The sequence below is a fragment of the Panthera leo genome, chromosome B2 (genome assembly GCF_018350215.1).
Source record: "Panthera leo isolate Ple1 chromosome B2, P.leo_Ple1_pat1.1, whole genome shotgun sequence".
NCBI classification, from domain to species: Eukaryota; Metazoa; Chordata; class Mammalia; order Carnivora; family Felidae; genus Panthera; species Panthera leo.
This window is the reverse complement of record NC_056683.1, coordinates 124,616,597-124,642,126: the sequence shown is the minus strand read 5'-3', so window position 1 is coordinate 124,642,126 and position 25,530 is coordinate 124,616,597. Positions and strand designations below refer to the sequence as shown.

At 38.5% G+C, this 25,530-nt stretch overlaps 1 protein-coding gene across 5 annotated transcripts in view; it reads left to right on the top strand.

Moving 5' to 3' along the window:
• REPS1 (RALBP1 associated Eps domain containing 1) overlaps positions 1-25,530 on the top strand; it is an 87,598-nt gene that overhangs the window by 60,361 nt on the left and 1,707 nt on the right. The window contains exons 9-19 of one of the 5 annotated variants that reach the window (XM_042939954.1): positions 3,804-3,925; positions 7,430-7,507; positions 12,978-13,065; positions 14,509-14,610; positions 16,343-16,415; positions 17,736-17,854; positions 18,666-18,730; positions 20,874-21,059; positions 22,041-22,136; positions 23,778-23,926; positions 24,633-24,738. In XM_042939954.1, the coding sequence (XP_042795888.1) occupies positions 3,804-3,925; positions 7,430-7,507; positions 12,978-13,065; positions 14,509-14,610; positions 16,343-16,415; positions 17,736-17,854; positions 18,666-18,730; positions 20,874-21,059; positions 22,041-22,136; positions 23,778-23,926; positions 24,633-24,738 (1,184 nt within the window). Of the gene's footprint in view, positions 1-3,803; positions 3,926-7,426; positions 7,508-12,977; positions 13,066-14,508; positions 14,611-16,342; positions 16,416-17,735; positions 17,855-18,665; positions 18,731-20,873; positions 21,060-22,040; positions 22,137-23,777; positions 23,927-24,632; positions 24,739-25,530 lie in introns of all 5 variants that reach the window. The other 4 variants (XM_042939953.1, XM_042939952.1, XM_042939956.1 and 1 more) reach the window with 4 other exon arrangements.

Below are 25,530 nucleotides of genomic sequence, written 5' to 3'. Positions count from 1 at the left end.
CAGTCTGTTGGATATGTTACGTTGTTGGAAATGTGTCAGGAATTGGCAAACTAAAGGCTGAGGACCAAACAGTCTGCTGTCTCTGTGTAGTCCACAAGCACAATGGGGTGGTGGTGGTTTTTTTAATCGAGGTGCGGGGGGGGGGGGGGGGGGCAGTATTTCATGATACATGAAATTTATATGAAATTAAAATTTTACTTCCGCAAATGAAATTTTATTGGACTACAAACCAACCTCATTCCTTCACACATTATTTCTGGCTGCTTTTGCACTGCAATAGTTGCATGTTTGCAGCAGAGACCATATAGGCCGTCTGCAAAGCCTAAAATATATACTGTCTGGCCTTTGTAGAAAAAGGTTGCCAGTCTCTAATACATGAAGAAAACGTGGCCTCAGTAGTAAAAGGGAGGACTATTTTCAGATAATTACAGATGTTCTTTGGTACTACTCCAAAACTCAACAGATGGTAATTTCTTAAAGGTTAATTGAGAGCCGAAACCATATAGATGAATTGTTTGTACTGTTACATCAAAATCCATAGGTTTGCCTTGCACTTTGAATACACTTTGAGCGAATCTTTTACCCCACGCGTGATTTTGTAACTTAGCGCATTGATTACTTGTAAAACATCAGTTTACTGAGTTATACAGACCTTTCAAACATTGGGACATTTTATTATAAAATGTTCAAAAAGCGTATATGTTAACATAACCTATCTTATCAAAGAAGCATTGTGAAGTTCTTGAGAGTCTGGGCATGGATACACATTTTCCAAAATTCTTATTTTTTGCTTGAAAGCTCAAACTTTGTCATTTGTAACAAATACTGAAGACAGTTGGTTTTCCTGGAAGTGGCAGGCTCACTTAATTCATTTTTGAGAAAATGCCTGCCCCATATCCAAGTCTGAATAATTATAGTTTATCAGCTATTCTTTCAAGGAAAATGGTGTTCCATGACAAAAGTGGCCTATTCAGCTGACAACTGAGTCATACAAGTACTTTTCCTTGACACCACTGCAATCCTGGATATGAAGTAGAGTGCTTTGTATACGTTTCCCTTTTTTTTTTTTTTTTTTTTGCCATGCAGAGTATTGAGACGTGTTTTCAGGGTTGAGGTTTCATAAAAATAATTTTTAGTGTGATAATTGTGAGTGTTCTTCAGTGAAGTTGTCATGCTTGTTTATTTTAACTGGAATGTGTGGGGTGAAGGATATAATGACTAATATATTTTGGTGCCACTGCCTCGATTTTTGCTTATTGATAAGCCAGCAGTTCTACCCACCATTGCTTTTGCTTCATTGTTGTAGGTGCCATCACAGGAAAAAGCATTATTATCATTACAAAAACCATTTTGACTTTTCAGAGCCCGTAAAAAGTCCCGGGGATCCCCAGGGGTCCATGGACCACAGTTTGAGAATTGGTACTCGAGGAAAATAACTATTAGAATAATTATGAAGTACAATTATTTGGGTGGCTAACATTTCACTTCTCGGCCTCAAGAGGCTGGACCCAAGGCAGTTTTGTACCAGTGAACCAAAGAGGTTCCCAGAATCTACCCTAAATTGTAACTGCCCTGAAGTGGGGGTAGGGTGCAGTCTGATCCTAAATTTATAAGTAGAAGACTGAGACAGGAGAACAGAAGTCTGGAAAGCTAAACCAGGGCCCCAGTTTGCCCTGAGATGACATTTCAAACCTCACTGATACAGTCTGACTTTAGATAGATAGGTTCTTTTGAAAATTAATCATTCTGTAGTTAAGACTATTCTAATTCTGCTTTTCTCCATATGAATACCTGCTTTGGGGTATCTCTGACGTTGCTTCATTCACCATCCTCATTTCACTTAGAGCGAACAGTCAAATTTATAGCCATTATCTTCCTTTCCTTAACTTCCTTTCCCTTGGTAATCATAGGGGGAAAAGTCCATAATTTTCGTTCACACTGAGAACTACAATGGATTTATTATAAATAATGTTTTCATTAGTCGTTCTCTGAGAGCTTTGAGCCTTCATAGAATATTATAGGAGGCATTGGTTCTACGCCACTCGGACACGTTTATTGACAAAGGGACGAGATTAAGAAAAAAGTAGCAACTATTCTTGATCTTAGAAAACAAAAGTTTATCAAAATATCATGCTGGACTGCAAATTAGGACTTAAAGAAGTTATGTCAGGGTACGCGAATGGCAAATTTGAGATAGCCATGGAACAGAAATGGGGCAAAGAGAAATTCTGAGAACTTTTTCAAAATGTCAACAGGTAATTTTTGTTTTAGGAAAGTAACAGTAAAGAAGAATGAATTTAAATGGAGAACCTGAAAGTAACTCAAAAAATATTTGAGTGCCTGCTATGTATTAGGTCCTCTGTTAGGCCCTAAAATATAAAGGATTTGCTTATGAATAGGTTGAAAGGTAAAAACCTTTATATTGCTAAGTTATATGGCCATCTATTAGGAATTTGAAGTACAGTGCTAAGTTAATGGCAGATGTCTTTCTGATGGAGAAACTCAGGTGCTGTTTTATTCAACTTGCCCATGGTCAAACAGTGAGATGGTGACAGATTTTAGAATCATATTTTTGTTATAGGTTCTCAATAGATTAAGTAGTCCCATTAACTTGGCAATGAATCTGATTTTCAGGCTGGGATTATATTCAAAACCATGTAAAATTTGGGAAAATTGGATTCAGAGTTTAGTTGCCGTTGAAATTCCTTCTGTTTTTACATTGGAATGTAATTACATTGTAATGTAATTATACATTGTAATGATAAAAGTTGGCTTATTGACCTTGCTTTTTGCCCAAGCCTGGGGCCTTTCCTTTCCTTTTGCTGTCTGCCTTGCCAATATATGCTGCTTTTTGGTAACGGGGAGGTTTGCAGAGAAAATGTGAGTGAATGAGTTCCAAATCAGCAGTTTCCAAATTATATTCCAAGGGAATTTGGAAGGATTTTGTTTGATAAAAATGGTTTGTGTTTGGGAAAAACTGGTTAAATAAAGTTTATTTGTTCAAGGACATTACAAGTCTTTGATACACAGGAGTGCATGGGGATGTTCAACAGGGAGTTATAGTATCACCACATTTATTTGAACAGGAAGCCTAATTTTTTAAAGCACCTTAATGATTAGTCTTCCATGAAATATACTCTGGGAACTGGTGTGAGATTATTAGAAAATGATTCAAAATAAACCATAAGAGACTCTGAAATAGAGAACAAACTGAGAGTTGCTCAAGGGGTATTGGTGGGGGGTGGGCTAAATGGGTGATAGGCATTAAGGGGGGCTCTGGTTGAGATGAGCACTGGGTGTTATAAGTAAGTGATGAATCACTAAATTCTATTCCTGAAATCATTATTACACCATATGTTAACCAACTTGGATTTAAATAAAAAAAGACATCTAGTCAAGTAAATAAATAAAATAAATAAATAAAATAAATAAATAAATAAATAAATAAATAAAATAAAAAAAATAAATAAAATAAAATTAAAATAAAATAAAATAAAATAAATTATTCAGAGCATGTGCCTATTGCATTTGTTGTTATGTGTAACACTCTTTTTTTCTATTTGTGCCTGACTCGATTTTATTTTCATGGAAAGCTATGGTTCCGAGTAGACAATACATAGCATTAATAAGTATTGCCTGATTATTTGATTTTTAAAGTGTTTTTTGGGGGGAGCATAAGGAAAGGAAATTCAGTTTATAAATGACTGCTTTTGAAAATCTTCTGTTCGATTTTCTTTTATAAGTAAATATTCCTAAACTAAAATGTATTGTTTATAGAGAATTTCTCTGTTTTTCAATTGCAGACGTTGGGGATCAGCCAGGTGAGGTAGGTTATTCAGGCTCTCCTGCAGAAGCACCTCCAAGCAAGTCGCCGTCAATGCCGTCACTAAACCAGACTTGGCCTGAGTTGAATCAGAGCAGTGAGGTTAGCAGATCTTCCCTTTTCTTTTACTAACATTAACTATTTTAAGGTAAGAAGTTCCAGACAGAGTAATTTCAGCAGATAGCTCTGTCAGTATGCATGTATGAGAGAACATACCCAATATGACTGTGATAAAGGTTTATAATGACGTGACTGAGCTTTTCCAAGTATTTTTCATAATAAATACTATCGTTTGGTTCCCAGCACTTATTCCTGCTAAAGCCTTGTGAGTTAGATGGGGCAGACACATGAAGTTAACAAAGGGGTGGATATCTTGGCCCACGTATCTCATAGCCAGAGAGGGTCTGGAGCTAAGATTTAAACACAGATCCTTGACCTTCAGTCAGCTGTGCCCACCGTATCACACTGTCTTCTCATTTCCTGTAAGCAAGGTATGTGATAATATATTCCGTATCTCAGCATTGGAAGCGAGTGTGAGAAGTCACTCTCCAGCTTTCCACATGAAGAAAGCATTTTCTACAACCCAAGCTATTTATAATAATTTAGTTCTATGCTATACAAAATGGAACGATTTAACTACTAAATACAGTGGCTAAAAGATAAATCGTGCCAGACCAAGCACAGCATGCAAAACAGAATTTGAGACCAAATACACTGCCTCCCCCCATTACTTGAGCTCCTCTATAGAAAACAATAGAAATAGGGCCACTCTGATTAGAAAAAAAAAAAAGCCCAGGGGCCCTCCCATAGGGCCACTCCGATTAGAAAAAGAGAAGGCCCGAGGTCCCCCCACTCTGCTAAACCTTAATGCTGCATAAAACTCCTAGGAAACCACTGGCGCAGTCTGTGAGAGCAGCTTTCTTTGTGAACAAGTACTTTTTTTCTTCTGGTTTTTAATATCACTTTTATAGTGCTACAAACCTAGAAGTTTGTTGTTTCAGGAAAAATTCTAAGCTTTCTATGTTTTCCATGTATTTTAAAGGCTGAAAAACACTAGATGGAAGGGACACTAGTTAATTTTACATAGTTGGAAAGCAGAGAAGGAACTGGCAAGTTTTAAGTACTTGCAGCTGCTTTATGACATAATCACAGATATGTGTCTGAGACCTTGTAACATACATTTATCATAAAATAACCATCTAAGTCCTTGTTAGAGGGAGGAAGTAAGGCTTAAAAGAATTCACTGGTAGGAAAAAAAATTTACTAGTAGGCTTTATAGAAAGTATGGTCAGTTTTCTTGAAATCACTAATTTTTGCTACATTTATTCATTTGTCATTTTTAAAAGCACTATCAGATTAAAGGAATATTTATATTCCATTGATATCAGTTCATAAATAAAAGCAGCTCATTCTAAATCAACTCAGTTCTAAAGCCCATCTTCGTTCTCAGTAAAATTGCATGTGATCATTAAAGACGAGGAATGGAGTCCCTTCCAAATTCTGATTTCAGTAGTTGCATTTTCCCTTCAATATTCCTAACAAGTTTCATTTTGTAGTATTTGCTACCATGTTCATGAGTGTCACAATTTTTTTTAACTACATGTGAAAAATCAGAATGTTACTAAAACTAACATTGATTTCGAGACATTTTAATAGTATTTATAAAAAGGATATATACTTAGGGTATGGAATTTAAATTATATTTTAATTTTCTACCACAAAGCACTAACACTCTTTCAGCAAATACTCAGCACCTGCAAACACGGACGGGGCACTGATTAACACTAATAATGGCACCTCACATTTGTCGAGCATCAATTTTGCTGTGCCAGCTCTGTCCAAAAAGCTCTCACATGTGTTAACTCCTGACAGCTTCGTCACAACCTTGTGATACAGGTATTATTAGCCTCATGTTACAGATGGTGAAACTGAAGCACAGAGAGGTTCAATAACTCGCCTAAGGTCATACAGGATGACTAGGAATCAACTAGGATTCCAGCAGTCTGGTTCCAGAGCATGCTTTTAGCCATTATACTAACGTAAAGATCTGGGTGTTTCTCTGCTCTCCAGGTAGCTTACATATAACCTTAAAAAACCCAAGTAAAACTTCATGCCACCAGATAAGATAGGTAATGCCTTTTTTTTTTTTTTTTTTTTTGGCAAAAGTCTTCTGCATCTAAACTTTTCTCCATAATTAGATAATTAGGATTTTAAAAATTTCTTCTCTACCCCTGCAACAATAATTATTGAAGAAACTGATTATATTGACATCACTGAAGTGATGTCCGTGACAAAAGTGAATTGTTGTGGGTTTTCTTTATTCAAGAATCATTTTGAATGCATTAGTATTTCTATCTTAATTTTTATGAAAAAACTTATCTAGAGGGAGAGTTGTTGAATGGTTTATATTATCTATTTTTGTAGATAATTTTCATCAGCGTATTTGCTAATCTTTAATTTCTACATGTCTTCTCAAATTGAATATCACTATTTTAAATAGTAAGTCGAACTTTGAAGCATAAAAATGTATACTTTTCCACACTGAATTATAGAAAGGATTTTGGCTAATAGAGTAGGGTGTGTCTGTGTGTAAACATTTGTGTGTATATATTGTACATGTGTAGATGTTTTTCCTTCTTCAGAGAATAACCGATAATTCTGAATCCAATTTTAATGCAATTTTGATATAAAATTCTTAGCTGTTTTATTACTAAGATCTCCCAAACAAATGGAATTTACTAAAATTAACGTATGATCACTCCACCTGTTTTAAGAGGTATGATATTTGTGTACCTCTTTTAGAGAGTAGTATTTCATATCAAAATATGTCTTCTATACATAACACAAACTCAGATGCTTGATTTGCTCTCATTGTGGCCGCATTCTGATTTTTCTAGCATGGGGTGGGGGGCGGTGCCTGATGGGCAGTTCTGTCTTGTGGTCTGGCATGGCCCTGTTCGTAGTGCTGATGGCAGGGGTTGACTTGCTACAGATTGACATAAGCTCAAACATATATTAATTCCAGAAATCTTTTCATTTTACCTCAATTATATTTTATTAAATATCTCTGCATACGGATAAAATATGTGCACGTACATAATAGAATCATCTTTCAGGGGTCGCACTGGCAAGTCACAGTGACTTGCTCTGTTTTGACCAAAACTTTGGTACACAGGATTCATTTAGCATCACCAAATCAATACATTAACGTTAGAATTTTGAAAGAAGGATTTGAAGTAATACTTGCTCTAGTCAAGACCAACCCCTTCACATTTTAACTTTGTTGTCATTTGTATCACTTAGATTCTCTTCCTACAGGGTGTTTTGAGTGTTAATTCTGTGACACTTTGAATCTCTCCCGTTGAGATTGCAATAAATTGTTAGTCTACGTTGGAATGTGAAGCTGCCCGCCTTAACATTTTAAGATGACCCAGCATAGAGAAGTATAAAATGTTTATGGAAACACAGCAATTACGGAATTTTGTCAGGCCTTTGAAACACAACTTGCAGTGCAACCTCTGAATTACTTTGCTAAATCTTCTCCAGTGATCTTTGACTCCATCTTTCTCATCATGCTGACTTGTCTCTCCTCTGTCTGTTCAGCAGTGGGAGACATTTAGTGAACGCTCTTCAAGCTCACAAACTCTGACCCAATTTGATTCTAACATTGCACCAGCTGATCCTGTAAGTCAATCACTTAGCTTGCTTGTTTGAAATTAATTTTATTAACCCAAATTTCCATTCATTATGGTTTTTAGCTGATATGCATGATTGAGTGGAGTGCTTAGAGGGAAATGGTGGCAGGCTTTTCAATTTTTGTGTGCTTAATGGTGGAAAGAACATTTTTTTTTTTTATCATTCTCTGTATTTTCTAGTTATTTTGATGACAGAAAACTGTACGTTTTTACAATCTGGTATATGTGTCTAAGGAAGTATTTTGTGAAAATTGGTTTAGCTGACCTTGTTTTCATTTGCTAATTAAGTGTATGTTCTAGTAAACATATACTGTGTATCTCAGTGAGTGACACTTAGTAATACTGTTTTATTTGTATGCTTCCACATCATGTAATATGTACTATGTATGTAAATATGCAGTGTCCTCTTTTATTTTAATAGTCCAGATGATATGGCTTTGACTTAATTAGTATGTTGAGTTCTGTTATACAGAATCAAGCTCAGCAAAAGAATACAGAGTTGTTGGTCACAGATTCCCATTGTGCAAGAGAGCCTCCGTCTTGTCTTCCTGTGGCTCACTGTGTTGCTTTGAAAATGCTACAAAGTTCACATCTCAGATTTAAAAAATAAATTCTATCCCCATAGAATTAATTTCATATATGCCCAACTTGTCCCTCAAATTATTTGAAAACTTCAAAACCATAGCTATTAACCATTCTTCTCACTGTTCACTCCTCCTTTTCCTTTTATTTTTTCTCTTAAAGAGAAGGACATGCTAATAAGCACCTTTCAAAAAGAAAAGAGGAAGTAAGTAGGAAGGAAGGGAAGAAGAGAGTAAAGGTAGGATTTTTTTTTTTTAAATGAGTTGAGTGGAAAGATACCGAAAAAGTGACAAGGCATTCTTTTTAGATGTTTCTGATCAAAGACAGCCATTAGTTTTTAATTAAATATGGAAATAGCCTTATTTAATGTGGATCTAGAAGAAATGGCATTTAAAGATAGTAGTACATCTTAGTAGTTTAAATGAATGGATCTTTCGTGTGCTTCATAATTTTAAAAAATTTGTATCTGTGAAATAGTGAGGATGCTGTTATATTGAAAACAGATAACTTATGGAAGTGTTTTAAGTGTCTGTTTCATAGTTCATTAACTATGTAGATCATCTGCCTTTTGCTTCTCTTACTGCTGTTTTGAGGGCATTAGTCTTCAGTTTTGATCTGAAAATTAAGGAGGAATAAAAAAACAAAATATAATTTCTGCTGCTTATTAGGGCCGTAATTAAGGTCTTTTGGGAAGTGACAGGTGCTATGAGCTGAAAGACAGTTTACCTTCACTCTAAGATTTATTTCTCCATATTATTCTTGTCTCCTACTTAGTCAAGTTATTTTTATTTAAAATACTTAATGGAAGTCCTTTTTTGAGAAGGCAAGTTTGATGTAGCAATAAAGAAATGCTCTGTTTTATTCTCTAACCCTTAAGAGAGGTGAAAATAATCATGGTATGACGATTTCTTGTCAGGCCAGGAAAGAACATTATGTATAAAAATATAAAACTCAGAGGCAAAATAAATTGAGTCATGACTGGCAGGAAATGCCAGGAAATATTTGATTTCATAATATTGATGTTCTTGTAACCTTTTGGAAAAAAATACCCAAATTTATGAATTCTGGCTCTAGTGTTGAAAATGATATGGCTCCACACTTTATTTTTTTTATCTTCAGTGTGGCAGGAGGTTCTAGGATATTGTTAATTGCTATTTTTAACTTGAATTTAGATCTCTAAACTTGATAAAGTTGGCAGTCTTAACTGTTTATAATCTGGTACCTAGAAATATCTTTTCTCTGTTACGGTGCTAAACTTAAATCTAAACTTTGTTCCCCAACTAGTAATCTCACTTTAAACCTGGCATTAGGAAAATGCCCTGCTCCCATCGAGGATCTAATAAGTTCTTACCCTTCGCTCAATGCTTATCTGGCGTACTGTCTTCTACAGAACACAGCCTATACCCACAATCCCAAATGATCCTTTGCAAGGCTTCAATAAATAATTACAAATGTGTAAATAAGGTCCACACGGATTAGAAGAGAGTCGCCTAAGAGAAAAATACCACTGCAGTTCTAATATGCATTTACATACCTTACAGTGTTGGAAACATTTAATGGAATGGTTTTTAAAAGCTAAAAATTGTAATTAGCCATTTGCTCAACAAGGTGAAAGTCTGTGAAAAGCCCCACACTTCTCTGTAGCACGTAGAGACATCTATATCACACAGTACAGTGACCCCACATGCACACCGAGATGGGTAATTTTTAGGCTCCCAGAATTGTGATGAAATTGAGTTTCTGATAGCTCATTTCCAGAAACTTGATTGCTTTTGTTGAACTACTTTATCATTAATAGCCTCTGGTAGAATCTGCTTCTGCTACTAAATTCTAGACTGATGAGAAGTGTAATGCTCTAGTCTTTGCCATGATGTATGCCCGATCTCGAGTGCCGCCGAACTTCTGAGTAATTCAGGGTATAAAAAGGAAGTGTAGTTTGCTTACAGATTATGCCCAGCCAACTCACCTGGTTTGGTGGGGCCCCCTTCTAAGTGCCTCTGATGCTCCCTAGGGATGTAAAATGTCACACACACACAAACACAAATTCCAGTCTTAAGTAGACCACAGCTTAATCATTATAAGTGGATGGTTATAATACAGCTGATTGTGATAATTATCATATATAGTCGTGAGCAGGATTGTGGGCAGAATACTGTGAGCTCACTCAACCCAGTGTATTTGGGCAAGTTTTCACAAAAGAGGTTATGTTTGTATGCTGAGGTTTGAGTGAAACTCTGAATTGGCAGGAGTGGACAAGGGCATCCCAAGCAGAGAGAATATCACAAGCAGATCTGGTAAGTGGCAAGAGTATAGGGTAGACGTGTGGTTGGCGATTCGAATGATGGGGCTAAGGGTTGAAACCAGACTGGGAAGAACTTTGTGTGCTAGACCAGGGATCTGAACTTAATCTCCTAGACACGAGGAGCCAGCCGGGAGTGCGGTGACAAGATGAGGTGAGAAAGGCAGTTAGGGAAGATCACTCAGGCAGGAAACAATGTGAAGGATCAATGGGAACAAGAGAGAGCAAGCTGGTAAGTGACACAGAAGTGGAAAGTAGGCAGACTGGCTTCAGACAGGATAATGGGATTTAAGGCAAGTGGAAACTACAGATAAATGAGCATAATATATTTAAAATGTGTACATGAAATCAGATGTCCAAATATATGACACAAATGTGCCATAAGTGATTAGGAATGAGTTTCCTAGAGGTGATGAGGTGATTTGAGTAGGTGGAAGAAACTGGGCAGAGCCTGCTAGTCAGTCTTCCTACTTTTTTCTCTGTAAATTTGGGGATGCTAATTTGGAGCAGAGAAGGTGTTACTTTGGCATCTTGTGGCTCAGGACTCAGAAGCCTGTAGGCGTTCATGGTTCTTGATTTGGATGTGGAAATGCTCAGAGGCAAAGCTCTCTGTCCTGCTGCAAGTCTCAATTACAAGCGAAGCTTCTGACACATACGGCAGTTGGAGGTTAGGCCTGTCATCTGTGTAAAGCCCTGCGAGGAGCCGCCTTGTCCTGCAGCGGGTACAGCCGTTGCGGGCTCCCAGCAACCGGTGGTTGCATGACTGAAGTATGTGACCCAGAATTGATTTGCTGGCACAGAAACTTAACAGAAATTATTTGGAGGATGAATAGAACATTCATGATTTTCTTTTCTTGGGATCATTATCGCGACTTCCATGGAGTATACTGGAAGTATATAAAAAGACTACTTAATCGTTCCAACTGTTACGAGTTCTATGTATCTGATTTTATACACACGCAGAATATATATTAGATGAATATTATGAGTTAAAACATCTAAGAAGGTTTTTTTGCTTGTTTTTTTCCTAGTTTGGGGTTTGGAGTTAAGAACTTATCTCACGAACTGTCATTTTTTTCTTCTTTGACCTTGCCTTACGGGGTTAAATTCTGATTCTCATGGCATTTATTTCTGCCACGAACATTGCGAGTTAAGAAAGTAGTATTTATCCCCTAAAGCCGTGTTTTTTATAACCGTAAATACAACAAAGAACATCTTATGTGTATTGTTAACATATTTCCCTGAGAATGACTCTTTATTATATGAGAAGTCTAAACTTGTATCCACATATGTATTCATATTTATAACTGTGATTTTAGAGTTGTAGAGGAAATGTTCGAACTTTGTCCAGAGCCTTGGTGGTATGGGGGCAGAAAATTGCTACGAATGGGTGTGTCAGTACAATTGCAACAAAAAATTCATTTGTCAGAATTTGGTTGGATGTAGAGATTGCGAGAGTAAGCCAGGGAGACCTGTCAAACAAGAGACAGTGTCATGGAACTGAACTTTGTCTAGCAGAGACTTCGTGTCGCCTGCTACTCTCAACCAAAAATGGTGTCTGACTTAAACCGAAAAGTCCTGATCCTTCACACTGAATCATAAACATAACTCATAACTAGATATCTGAAATTTCAGGATCTCAAGTTTAGTCTTTAGTAGGAGCACACACAAAATAGGAACTGACTCTTCATAGAAGGAACTGAGCCCCTAGCAGTAGTGGTCAGTTGCTATTCAGCCAAATGCTTGATCCCATTCTGGTCCCTCCCCTGTGGGTCTCAGCTGCCAGGGCCAGGTCTACCTCGTACCCAGGTGCACCTTTCTCCTTCTCTTCTCTTTCCAAGAGGCTTGTCTCCATCCTCTCTTCTTACTTTGCTCTTTTCGTTCTTTTCTGAAGTCTGTTTGGCCAGTTTCCTTACTCCTTTAACTACACTTGCCACTCACGAAGGGATTTCAGATGTATTACAGTCATGAAGAGGTTTAAGAAAAATGTGAAAATGTTGAGAGTAGGAGTCTTATTCCTCTTAAAAAACGCATGCCTTTGTGGAAGTTTTTTAAACAGTTCTGTAGAACTAATCTGTAGAAAGTACATGTCGTGCCTACTGTTAAAATATAGCAAGGATTATTACCTTTGTTTTGTATAGGAAGAAGTAAGTGTCCATTTTTTTTCAGCGGTTTAGTGGAAGAGTTCAATCTGTTAAGTGTTTGGGTTCTCACGAAATAGTTGTTCACTTTAACCTCAAAGGTTCAAATTCGTATAATTTCATGAGATCGTCTCACACTCTGCCTTCGATTATTGTCTTCAGTGGTAGTTTCATGGATCTTCTTTTCACTCAAACCTTAACCACTCACGCTAAAGTGTATTTTTTGTCAAAGAAACCAGAATGTTAGGCACGCAGAGTGAACTGGACTTTTTCGCTAGAATTCTGAAACGTTCCATTAAGAAATTAATTTTCGCGCTTGCCTTCGCATGAATGAGAAAGTCTGTCCACCAGTTTTTAAAGTGTCGTCAATTTTTACCGTTTCGTGGTGTCGGCGTGGCACTTGTGATGTAAAGTCTGTGTTTCCCGTGTGCCTGCAGGACACCGCTATCGTGCATCCGGTTCCCATCCGCATGACTCCGAGCAAGATCCACATGCAGGAGATGGAGCTGAAAAGAACCGGCAGCGGTGAGAGGGCTGCTGCCTGCTGCCGGGCCGGGCTCCGGTTGGCGGTTAGCGGCAACTAAACGCACAGTTCCTCTTCGGGGGTTCACGTCTAGTTCATCATTGTCTGTTTTTTAACATAGTCCTTTCTGCAAGCATGCATATACGTGCGGGCGTGTGTGTGCTTTTCATCTTGTGTCAGTTGAGTTTATATTACAAAGTCTTAAAGGAAGGACTCTTGGCAAATGTGGCGTTCCAACACCCGTGGGTTTTTATGATAACTGGTGTGAATTCACATTTTAAGTTTGTTGGGATTTTAACCAAAGAGGTTTACGGTTAAAATAAATTTTAGCTTTAAAATTGTATGTTTTGCTTGAACTCTTGAAGTTTCTCCTTACTTTAAATTTTTTGTTTTTAACGTTTATTCATTTTTGAGAGACAGAGACAGAGCATGAGCGTGGGAGGGGCAGGGAGACAGGGAGACACAGAATCCCGAAGCAGGCTCCAGGCTCCGAGCTGTCAGCACAGAGCCCGATGTGGGGCTCAAACTCACGAACTGCGAGATCATGACCTGAGCCGAAGTCGGACACTCAACCGACTGAGCTACCCAGGCGCCCCCTCCTTACTTTAGATTAAATGTTTTAGTTAGGGCTTCTCAGAGGTATATTTATTTTGTATATAAATCAGCATTATAAATTACCTTTTTTTTTTTTTTTTTTTTAAGAGAGAAAGATTGTGTACATGGGAGGGGCAGGGGGAGAGAGAGAGAGGGAGAGAGAGAGAGAGAGAAAATCGTAAGCAAGTTCCATGCTTAGCAAGGAGGATGACACAGGGCTCGATCCCACCACCCTGGGATCGTGACCTGAGCTAAAAATCAAGAATCGGATGCTTAGGGGCACCTGGGTGGCCCAGTCGGTTAAGCGTCCGACTTCAGCCAGGTCATGATCTCGTGGTCCGTGAGTTCGAGCCCCGCGTCAGGCTCTGGGCTGATGGCTCGGAGCCTGGAACCTGTTTCCGATTCTGTGTCTCCCTTTCTCTCTGCCCCTCCCCCGTTCATGCTCTGTCTCTCTCTGTCCCAAAAATAAATAAAAAACGTTGAAAAAAAAAAAATTAAAAAAAAAAAAAAAAAGAATCAGACGCTTAAATGACTGAGCCGCCACCCAGTCACCCCATAAACTACTTACTTTACAACCATATGTGGGGTGCTTTGTTTAATTACCCTGAAGGGGATAAAATTAATGAAGTATGCACATACAACTTCACTCTTCTGTTATAAAGTATCTTCTGTTATGGAAGGAAACTAAATTCTATGTAAACAAGCTTATATTTTATTAAAAATACTATTTTGTCTTATATCTCATGGCATACCTGCTACTTCTTTGAAATACCTAAATGAAGTCTTGAACTCTGAGGTTTATGAATGTATTAATCCAGGTCTTGTACTTTCACCTATTAATTCTCTACTAGATCACACTAATCCCACTAGCCCATTACTTGTGAAAACGTCTGACCTGTCAGAGGAAAGTAAGATAAATTCATCGGTGAAATTTGCTTCTGGAAATACTGTAGGTAAGTGAAAAATAGCATTACAGCTTCCATTTGAAGTTGATTGAGCCTCAATTTAGAGTCTGAATAATTCAAATGTGTAGCTATTTCATATTACCTTTACTGAGTAAAGTGGAGATTAGTCAACCCTCTGACACCTCCTACCCTCTATGTGGGTAAATGGTTGCTCATTGCCTCCTGCACCTGCTTCCAGGCAGGCTTTCTGTTTGCCATCCCTCTCGGTTGCCACGTTGAGTCCATGACTCCTCCCACCAGCTCCTTTCTCTCTCTCTCAGTAAATTGTGTATACATTCATTTATGCAGCCTGTGTCAATGGAATACTGTGTGCCAGGCTCTGTTCTAGATACTGGAGATCCAGCAGTTAAAACAGAAAAAAAAAAAATCTTTGCCCTAGTGGAGCTTACATTCGGTAGGGGGTGTAAAAGAAAAACTTACTTTAAAAAAAAAAGGAGCTCGTATCTTAGGAGATAATTAACACAGTGGATAAGGATAAAGCTGGGAAAGGGAAGAGGAAGTGGCATTTTAAATAAGGTAGTCAAAGCAGACCTTACCAAAAGATGACATTTGGGTTAAAATTTGAAGGAGATGAGGGATTCAGCTTTGAATATCTGAAGGAAGGATGTTTAAGGCACAGGAAAGGGCCCATGTGAAGCCCTGGTTTAGAGTAGTCATCAGGGAACAGTGTAAGAATGGCTCTTACTGAATGAGATGAAAAGCCATTAGAAGGTTTTGAACGAAGAAGGATGTGGTTGGCCTTTATTTTTTAACAGGATCACTCTGGCTGCTGTATTGGTAACAGGCCTGAAGAAAGCAAGAGTCAAAACAGGGAAATAATAGAATAATATTTAGACTATATTAGAATAATACAGGCGAGAGAAGATGACAGGCTGGCCCGGAGTGGTAGCAGTGGGAGTGCTGAGAAATGGTCAGATGCTGACTCTATTTGGTGGGGAAAGTACGTGGGACTTGCTTACCTGTGTGATCGAGGATGGGGGTGAGAGGTCAAGGGCGATTCAGGGAATTTTGGCCTGATACACTAGGAACTGAGGAAGGCTGTGATAAGAGTAGGTTTTTTGGGGAAGATTGGAAGTTGACTTTTGGACATCTCCGGTTTGAGGTGCCTGTTAGAACATCCAAGTGGAAATCGGGTAGTTTTAATATCATTCCTGTAGAATTAAACAATTCAGTTATTTGATGAGAAAAAGGAACGGGGTACATTTTGAAGTGAAACTAAACCAAATAACCAGTCCCTTTAATTTATAATCCTTGAAAGTGTGGAGTAGTATTAGTGTTCCTTCAGATCGAAACAGAAAACAGTTTCTGTTTTAAAATCTGTTACTGTATCACAACCATTAGGCTGCCTCTGGAGTTCTCTGCTCCTCATAAGAGTTTGAGGAATTGGCAGTGATACTTTCTGACGCAAAAAATGGTGAACCTCTGGCTAATTTCATAAGTTTTATTGTCGTCTATGCATATTTTTTATTCCTATTTACATTAACTTCTCTAGATTATAACTTGTTCCGTGTGCATAGTACTTTGTTGTGTAAATATGCCACGATTTATTTGATTTATATTTAATTGTTAACCTTTAACGACACTAGGATGAACTCTTAAGCTGTTAGCCAGTCTTTAAATGTCTCTAATTTGAAGTAATAATTATCGTACTTGTTTAGAGTATCTAGAGTAAAAAGTGAATAAAAAATTATTATTAAATAGGGTATATTCCATTTATCAGCAGATGGGTACAGTAGTTCAGACTCTTTTACTTCGGACCCAGAACAGCTTGGAAACAATGTAACTCATCAAAGGTCAGTATTTCTGTCAATAAAAAAACGCATGAAATATGTTGTCACATTGTAATATTGAGAATTATTTTAGAACCAAGTATAAATTATTTTCCTCTATTCTTCAGTTCTCTGAACGCTGTTAGGTTGCCTCCTGGTTTATGTAGAAGGGAAATGATTTCGATTCTTTCCAACTCTAATAGGAAAACAAAAGGAGCCCTTATCTACCCCGCGGTAGTCTCTGGAAGGTTCAGGAAGTGCTGTAGTAGCATTAGCAGTTTAAGGTAGTCCTTTGTGAAGGTAAACAGCTGAGAGTCTGAATAAGTACTAGAGGTACAGATTTTCTTTTAAAGCCTTGGTGGCAAGTGTCAGCAGTTCTGTTTTGAGATGCCATCTTTCTAGATGGCACACCCTCATGTTGGGCTACCGACCCTCCCTGAAGATCTGCGTGACATAGAACTTTTCAGACACAAATAGAAAAGGTGTGGGATAGGGTGAAGGTGGCCAGGGATTTGTCTGCAAGGGCTTAACTTAACCATCCACTAATGGACAGGACTGTGGACAGGACAGGAGCATCTTTTTCCTCTCTCCTGTTATACATGCTCAGTATCCTTTGGCCACGTGCCTGGAGGATGTATAGAGAGACGAGTAACACAGAATCTCAGAAGAGCTTCTTGAGTCAAAGCCTGCTTCTTCATATAATTCTTTTTGTATATCTTAGAGTTCTCAGTCATCTTGAGTTTTATTCTCCTTTTTATCCCTGTAAGTGAGGAGCAGATTGTCAGAGTCCGTGAGACTCTTTTTCAGAATACAAAAGACTTCGGTGGCAAAAAAGTGAATCTCTAGGGGGGGTCGAAAATGAGGACAGTCCCCTATACGATGAGATGGCCTGTGGAGACACAGGAATGGTCACCTCAGATAGTTGAGCAAGATTCTGCTTCACTTTCCCAAACTTCAAACTTTAAATAAGTTGAAAGCTAACCATATCTGAAAGTGAAGTCTCTCTTTCTTGAAAATGATTTTTCAAACTAATAATTACCTTTAATGGAATGGGAAAACCATGACTAGTTTGCAGTCTACCTTGAATTCATGTTAATAACTTTCTTTTCAGATTTTTTAAATGTATAATTATCCTTTTAATAAAAGGGTATTTGCCCCATTAAATAATTTTTTGTTTAACGTATATCAGAAAGTCTTCTCTTTGTTCATTGGCATACTTGTCATACCTACTTGAGAAAATGTCACACCACTGAGATCCTTTGCTGCTTAGCCAAGTTGAATGCTTAAAGAGAAGAAAGCTCTAATACCAGTAGCATCACGAAGTGTAATGGGTGGATTTTGTAGGTCTCATTCTGGAACGTCGCCTGATAACACTGCACCACCACCTCCCCCTCCAAGGCCTCAGCCTTCTCATTCTAGATCATCATCTTTAGATATGAATCGGACCTTTGCAGTCACCACAGGTGGGTCAGAAGACCATAAAATCATTTGATTCTAAAGTTCATTGAAGAGCACAACGTTTTATTTTCTTTTCTCTTAATATGTCTCATTTTTTTATCTGAAGAAGAATTTTGAATTTAAAAGGTGTCAAGCGAGAGGAATTTTTTTTTCTTCATGTGATTGAGTTAAAATGACAAAAGATGGGAACCTGAGAGACGCCACCAGAGAGTTTAAGACAACCATGTAGAGAGAGATTAATGAGGGAAAGCTGACAGAGGAGGGAGAAGACACATAACTTACTCCAAGGTTTTAATTTCTATATAACTGGTTGTATTGTTATTATGTTGATCAAAATAGAAAAGTTAGGACCAGGCGATGAAGATGTTCTGTTTTGGGCGTTATGAGTTAGGAGTGATGAGGAAAAGGGGACATAACAACAGGCTATTGGACTTGTGGGTTAAGAAAGATTGTATTATTTGGGAATCACTTACATAGAAACGATAGAGTGAATGAAAAAAGAAAATTTGGACGTCTGCGTATTTTATAGCTGAAGAGCATTCAGAAATAGGAGAAGAAAGCCGAGATGGTATAGTATTATGGAAACAAGCATGTCACGACTGTCTCGTGCAGAGAACAAGAGAAACGAGGTCTGAGAAAGGGCCATGAGGCTTGGTTATTAAGTCCTATGTAGATAGTTTTACAGGATAGTAAATGCCTTCTAGTACTTATCAAACATTCTTACAAATCTTCATCATTTGATCACATTCACTCCACCTGTTTGTTGTACTAGCAAAGTGTGTATTTACTAAAAAGACAACTTGTGTGTTTACTCAGGACAACAACAGGCTGGGGTTGTTGCCCACCCTCCTGCAGTGCCTCCAAGGCCACAGCCCTCACAGGTAATCCTCAGTGCTTCCATTACTGGGTGGTCTTATCTGTTAGGTGTTCACTGCTACTCTAGAATTACTTTGAAGATCAGGAATTACCTAATTGTCATTCTTTTTTTTTTTTTTAATGTTTATTTTTGAGAGAGAGAGAGACATACAGAGTGTGAGCAAGGGAGGGGCAGAGAGAGAGGGAGACACAGAATCCGAAGCAGCCTCCGGGCTCCGAGCTGTCAGCACAGAGCCCCACACGGGGCTCGAACCCACAAACCGCAAGATCATGACCTGAGCCAGAGTCAGACGCTCAACTGACTGAGCTACCCAGGCGCTCCTCTAATTGTCATTCTTAATGAACATTTCATTCAGAGAAGCTAAGTCTTGTTTGGAAGTCAAGAATAATGATTGGAGTTATTTTTCGAAAGAAGCTTAAAAGTGGACCGAATGATAATGTCTTGATAAAGGAAGGTTTAGTGGAAAGAACAACAGGTCGGGCGACAGGAGATGTCCGTTTATGTCCTGGATCCAGCAGCACCTCAGTGCCCTCACTGCATCTCTCTGGCGATGTTATTCCAGCAGTAGAGGAAGTGTCAGATGACCTCTGTATCCCTGCCAGGCAGAAATTGTTTCCGTCTAATCTGTTCTAAGATTCTCGATTGTAGCTGTTAGTTTTATGAGACTGGCTGGCTGACTACCTTTTACATGAATGAATTCGGTTGATTTTTCTGGGTTAGATCCTTATAATGAAGTTGGTTCTTTGAAGTTAAAAAGATGGTTTCTTAGTCTTTACGAGTAAGATACAGAAATTTGAAGATTTTAGTACATATTTTACCTCAAGTACTAGCGAAAATATATATTGGGTTAAACCGGAAACCCAGGGAGTTGGTCACTTGATTCAAGAGCCAGTCCAGCGGGGAAGACAGACCTATAAACAACAATTACAGGACAAGTGCTGCTCCAGGCGTATTTGTAAAATGCTTCGCCACAGCTTTACTAGCTAGTGAAGTCAAGGGTCACGTTGAAAAGGTGTAAGTAAAACGAAGGAAGTAAGGCTTTAAGCAAAGACTTGAGAGATGAAGTAGTGTTTCTTGGGGAAAGGGCCCTCCCATCAGAAGGAATGACATTGCCTGGCATAATCAAGGGAAGATGAGTTAGTTCTGTGCAACCAGAGTGACGGGGAATGAAACTGTGGACACGGGGAAGGGGCAGAGCATCTCCAGATCAAGAGTTTTTCTTACAGGAGATGGAGAATTTTTAACGGATAAGCAGGGAAGAGACTGCAGATTTATTCCTGTGTTGTCCTGTACTTCCATCACAATAAAACTGCTCACACTGTATTTTAATTCCTTGTTTTCTTGCTCTTATCCTGCACTAGACTATCTGCTTCATTAGGTCATGGGCCTTATTTTTTTGTTTGCTGTTATTTCCATAGTGCTTGGCCAAAAGTTAGATCCTCAATAAATGTATTTTTGGGTTGAAGATTTTAGAGGATTGCTCTGGCAGAGGAATGGAAGAAAATTGAAGGGAAGTAACGCCAAAGTATTGGGAGAATAGTTAGAGCGGTGGTTTTCACACTTTAACGTAACCTTTTTAGAAATATGATGGAACATTTTTTTAATAAAAGTAACTTTTTTAAAGCACAAACTGTTGTGCAGTGGCCCGATTAAAAAAAAAAAAAAAAAAAAAAAAGACACAAGTGGAGAATCTGGGAGTAGGGCCAGACCCTCCCTGTCCTCAGATGTACTTTCTTTGTAATAAGAATTTTGTAAAAGTATCTTTTTTTTAAATCTCCTTTAAAAACTTATTTATTTTGAGAGCGAGCGCAAGCAGGGGCCGGGGGGCGGGGAGGGGGGCGTGGGGAGAGAATCCCAAGCAGGCTCCGTGCTGTGAACGCAGAGCCCAGCCGGGTTTGATCTCATGAGTCGGACGCTTAACCACCTGAGCCACCCAGCTGCCCCTAAAAGTATCTTTTTTATTGAAAGTTTGTCATCTTAACCTTTTGAGTGTCTCAGCATGTCACTTACAGTTTTTTAGAGGCTAGATGCTACTGTAGCTCACCTCCCTGAATTTACAGGTAACAAGGTTATTTGTACAATGTATTTTCAAAGAAGGTTGCTGCCAGTGATACACTAATGTGTGTTCCTCCTAAACCATCGTGCAGGCTCCTGGTCCCGTTGTGCATCGCCCAGTGGATGCCGATGGCCTAATAACTCACACTAGTACCTCACCTCAGCAGATACCAGAACAACCAAATTTTGCAGATTTCAGCCAGTTTGAAGTATTTGCTGCATCAAACGTAAATGAAGAACAAGAGGATGAAGCTGAGAAACATGCAGAGGTCTTACCGGTGAGTTTTCAAGGGCTTAGCTGATTTTCTGCTGGGAAACGCTTCCCACATTATATTCACAAGTAGGTCTGTAAACAGAGGAACCTCTAAAAAGTAGATACTAGAATGGACATGAGTGAATAAAATATCTTCTGCTGCTGCTCTAGAGGATTTCTGTTCCCTAGGTCTGTGCTTCTTAATTTTTTTAATTGGTCTTAGACACCTGCTGGTTGCAATATAATGCTTAATAAGAATGAGAATCTGTGTGGAAGTTAGTTGTCGTGTGAAAAGATACAAACACAACCATCTGGTCATGGCTGAAACACTGCTCAGGGGCTTGCTTCTTAATGCTGAGCGTCTGATGTGTGATTTGGTGAAGATTTCCGTGTAATAAGTGGCTGTGGTTACCATAGCTACACTCCATTTGTGTGACAGTAAGTCACTTCAGTTAGACAGCAGCATTCCAGGAGATTCTGTTTAGTTCTAGTGGCAAGAACTTCTCTAGGGATTCCCGACCTCACCAAACATAAATGTGAAGTTGGAGAGACTTATTAAAGCTTCTTACAGATCCGGTCCATGGGAAATTTTCTACTAGCCGCTTCTTCAAGCCTGTAACTTTCTGCCTAGCCCTGGGGCCTCTAGGTGTGTGGGCTGTGCCTCCAGGAAGGCAGGGCGAGCCTGAGGGGAAGTCCAGGTGTGCCCAGGGCATTGGGTACTCGGCTCTCTGGGGTGGAGGCATCCCCTCCCCCAACCGCAAGAATTTTCCAGACTGTGCCGGGCTGCATTCTCAGCCCTCCCCTTCTCCCTCAGAGACCTGTCACCTTCCCTGCTCCCTGCCTTTCTGTAGCACAGAATAGTCATTGTACGGGGTTTTCTCAAATTCCTTATTATCAGACTGAACATTTTCTTAATATTTTACTCTCTGATTTGTTAACATATGTATTTATGCATAATTTTATACTGATTACATATAGTTAGGAATGATAATATATTCATCTCTAGGTTGAAAAAGCTTCTGATCCTGCAAGTTCTCTTCGAGTTGCCAAAACAGATAGTAAAATTGAAGAGAAGACAGCTGCTAGCGCTCCTGCCAATGTGGTAGGCGACAAGTCTTGTATAATATTGGTTATTTTGTACATATAAAATGTTATATGACGTCATTTTTACTTTGTAAGATTTTAAAACTGACAGAAATCTTAGAAATAAAGTTAACTGTAGAGCAACCTAACCCACCCACTGCCAGAACTATAATATACTGAGTCGGTCTCAGAACAAGGTCTGCCCGTTTAAAAATTCTAGGAGATAATAGTCTGTCATCCAGTATAGACCATAGGTTCTCAGACCTCATGTTACCACATTCTTCACATGCATAAAATAGAGCTTCCTTATTGGTCACATTCAGTTTGTTTTATTGCAGTCTTAAGTGTCATAGGGAAAAATGGTCAACCCTTGAAGAATGTTATGCTCTGGGCTCTTCTTCTTGACTGTTTTGGGGATTATTTTTTCCCCAGCACATTTCATGAAAATTTTGACACACACGGTAAAGTTGAGAGAATTTTACGTTATATACATCAAAAAACCCACACTTGACTGTACAGTTTCCTGTACTTGCATTGTCATGTATCTCTCTGTCCTTTATCTACATCAGTTTTTCGTATCTGTTTTTTGCATTTCAAAGTAAATTACAGATACTGGCATACTTTTCTGTTCAGAGAAAAGTCTTGGTAATTTTTTTTTTCTGTTCTCATCCAGATATTCCCAGTAGTTATTACAGCACATGCCTCTGAAAGTGCTTAAATTGTGCTTTCTGGACACCTTAGTTTGTACTGTATTTCTGTGGTGTTTTTTAATAGTGTGTTTTTGTCAGCTCACGGCAACACATAGCACTGAACCAAAGATATGGCAGTTGATTCTCATTTTTATCTATGAACAGATCAAATCAGGTTATGGTAAATGCCAAAATACCATATTTGAATCTCAGTTTCCAACAAAACGTCCACTCGTATTCAAGAGTTACAAATTACTGGGGCTCCTGCGTGGCTCAGTCGGTTAAGCGTCCGACTTCGGGGCAGGTCATGATCTCACGGTTTGTGGGTTCGAGCCCCACAGCGGGCTCTGTGCTGACAGTTTGGAGCCTGGATCCTGCCTCAGATTCTGTGTCTCCCTCTCTCTCTGCCCTCCCCACTCATGCTGTCACATGCATGTGCGCATTCTCTCTCTCTCTCCCCCCCCCAAAATAAACATTTAAAAAGTTACAATTATTGTGCATTTTAGTTATGAGTTTTAAAGTATTGCCTAGCTTTCTACTTCTTTATAAATTGCTTTATTATTGATATATTTTAGTATTTTTGAGTAGGAAATCCTAGGATAATGGATACATATTTCTGGAGATTCCCTTTTATACTTATTAAACAGGTATATATATTGAGCATGTTTCTTGTTAACATTTAAACTGTGAATATTATAGTTTTGAGTCAGATTTGGGACTCAAGGAACTCCTGTTGCCCTTTTTAAAAGAGTATCTTGTTAGGTACATTCACAATTGTGATGTCAACAGCCTCTCCTATTGAAATGTAACTTAGCTGTGGTTACTGTATAAATTGTTTTAAAGTGGGACAGATGACTTTTAATTTGTGGAGAATAAGCAGTTTAAAGAAAGCAAATGATGTTGGTGAAGTGCTAATTAACCGTGAATGTCTTCAGGACATGCTCCTTGTTAACAGAATTCTTCTCTTCCAGAGCAAAGGCACAACACCCCTTGCGCCACCACCTAAACCTGTTCGCAGAAGATTAAAATCAGAAGATGAATTAAGGCCAGAAGTTGATGAACATACACAAAAGACCGGTGTCTTAGCTGCTGTTCTTGCATCACAGCCTTCTATTCCTAGGTAATCAGAGTAGTTCTGAAACAAATGTAATTACTAGTAACAAAAAGCCCAGCAATTAAATTATCAGACTAGCTCTTTAGTTGAGCAGTGGCTCTCAGCTTCTCCTCTTTAAGCATTTTCTCTTTTATGAGCAGGTGTAATATGCTTTCCGCTTTTCCTCTTTCTGTTATTAAGTTCAATTCCATTTTAAAACCCAAACGCAAACCCTTGAGCAGATTTTTAAAAAATTGATAGTGTAGAATAACACTAACGTTTTAACTACGGTTGTCTTAGATCGAGAATCAGCTGACTCAGGGGCTTGTGGGCCAAATTCATCCCATGGCCTGTTTTTGTAAGTCCCAGAACTAAGGCTTTCACATTTGTGTAAAAAAGAGAAGAGCCAAGAGAAAGGAAAACAAAACAAAACAAAACACGAATATGCTGCAGAAACCATATGACCCACAAATTTAAAATATTTACTGTGTGGTTGTTTACAGAAGAGGGTTGCTGATGAGTTCTACAGAAGAAGAACAATTAAAACAATAACTAATAATTAAGCTTTGATACTTTTGGCTGACCACTGAAACCAAGCAAGTGAGGTTGAGCTATGCCATTAAGGCAACTACTTTCTTCTACTTTCTGGATTTAGTGATAGGTCAAGGAAGAATGAGAGAATTTAAAGATAAGAAATGAAAGTCATGTTTTCTTGCCCTCTTTATCTTCTCAGGTCTGTTGGGAAAGATAAGAAAGCAATTCAGGCATCAATTAGACGCAATAAGGAAACCAACACAGTTTTGGCCAGATTGAACAGTGAATTGCAGCAACAATTAAAGGTATTCTGAATCTCTACTGGGGAACTTCCATGGACTCAAAACATCTTAGAGTTAACAGGAACTTAGAAGTGATCCAGCAATTCATAGGCTATATGGAACTTCCCAGGTAGCAAGAGAAACAAACGAGTTATCGAAAATGTTCTTTACGCCTTTGAACCTTTTCATATTAGAAGGAATTTTGCATATTCAATTCTGGTCTGATTGCCATACCCTACATATATATGGCATCACTGTTTCTGTAATATTCCTGAACTTTCATAATGAAACCCAAGAGAGGAAATATCGTGACCTCCGGTACCTCCAAGATCATAGACATGGTTCTCTATGCTCTTACTGAATTCTAAGATGATTTGAGTATTGTTAGTTTATCCTTTTATTAAAGACAACTCAGAATCTATTAAAGGGACTCAAACAGGTCTAAAGAAGAAGGAGGATGCGGACAATTTAGATCATGTCACATGTGGAAGAGAAAAGACTAGCCTTCAGTAGAAATGCTGCTTATGGCCAGCGTGTACTCCTGTCATCTGTACTTGAGAGGAATGGGTTTGCTTTTCTTACTACTGTGATTTCTTTGAATCCCTCCAGATAAAAATTAGCCAGAATCATTTATGGTTTACCAACATTATTACATATTCATGTCTTGTAAACCAGTGGCTCTCAAATCTTAACATGTACATAGTTAATCAGGGGTCATGTTAAAATGCAAATTCTGGTTCATATTAGGTATGGCATGGGCCTTGAGAATTCTGCATTTCTCATAAGCTTCCAGATGATGACTGTTGCTCTCAGTTC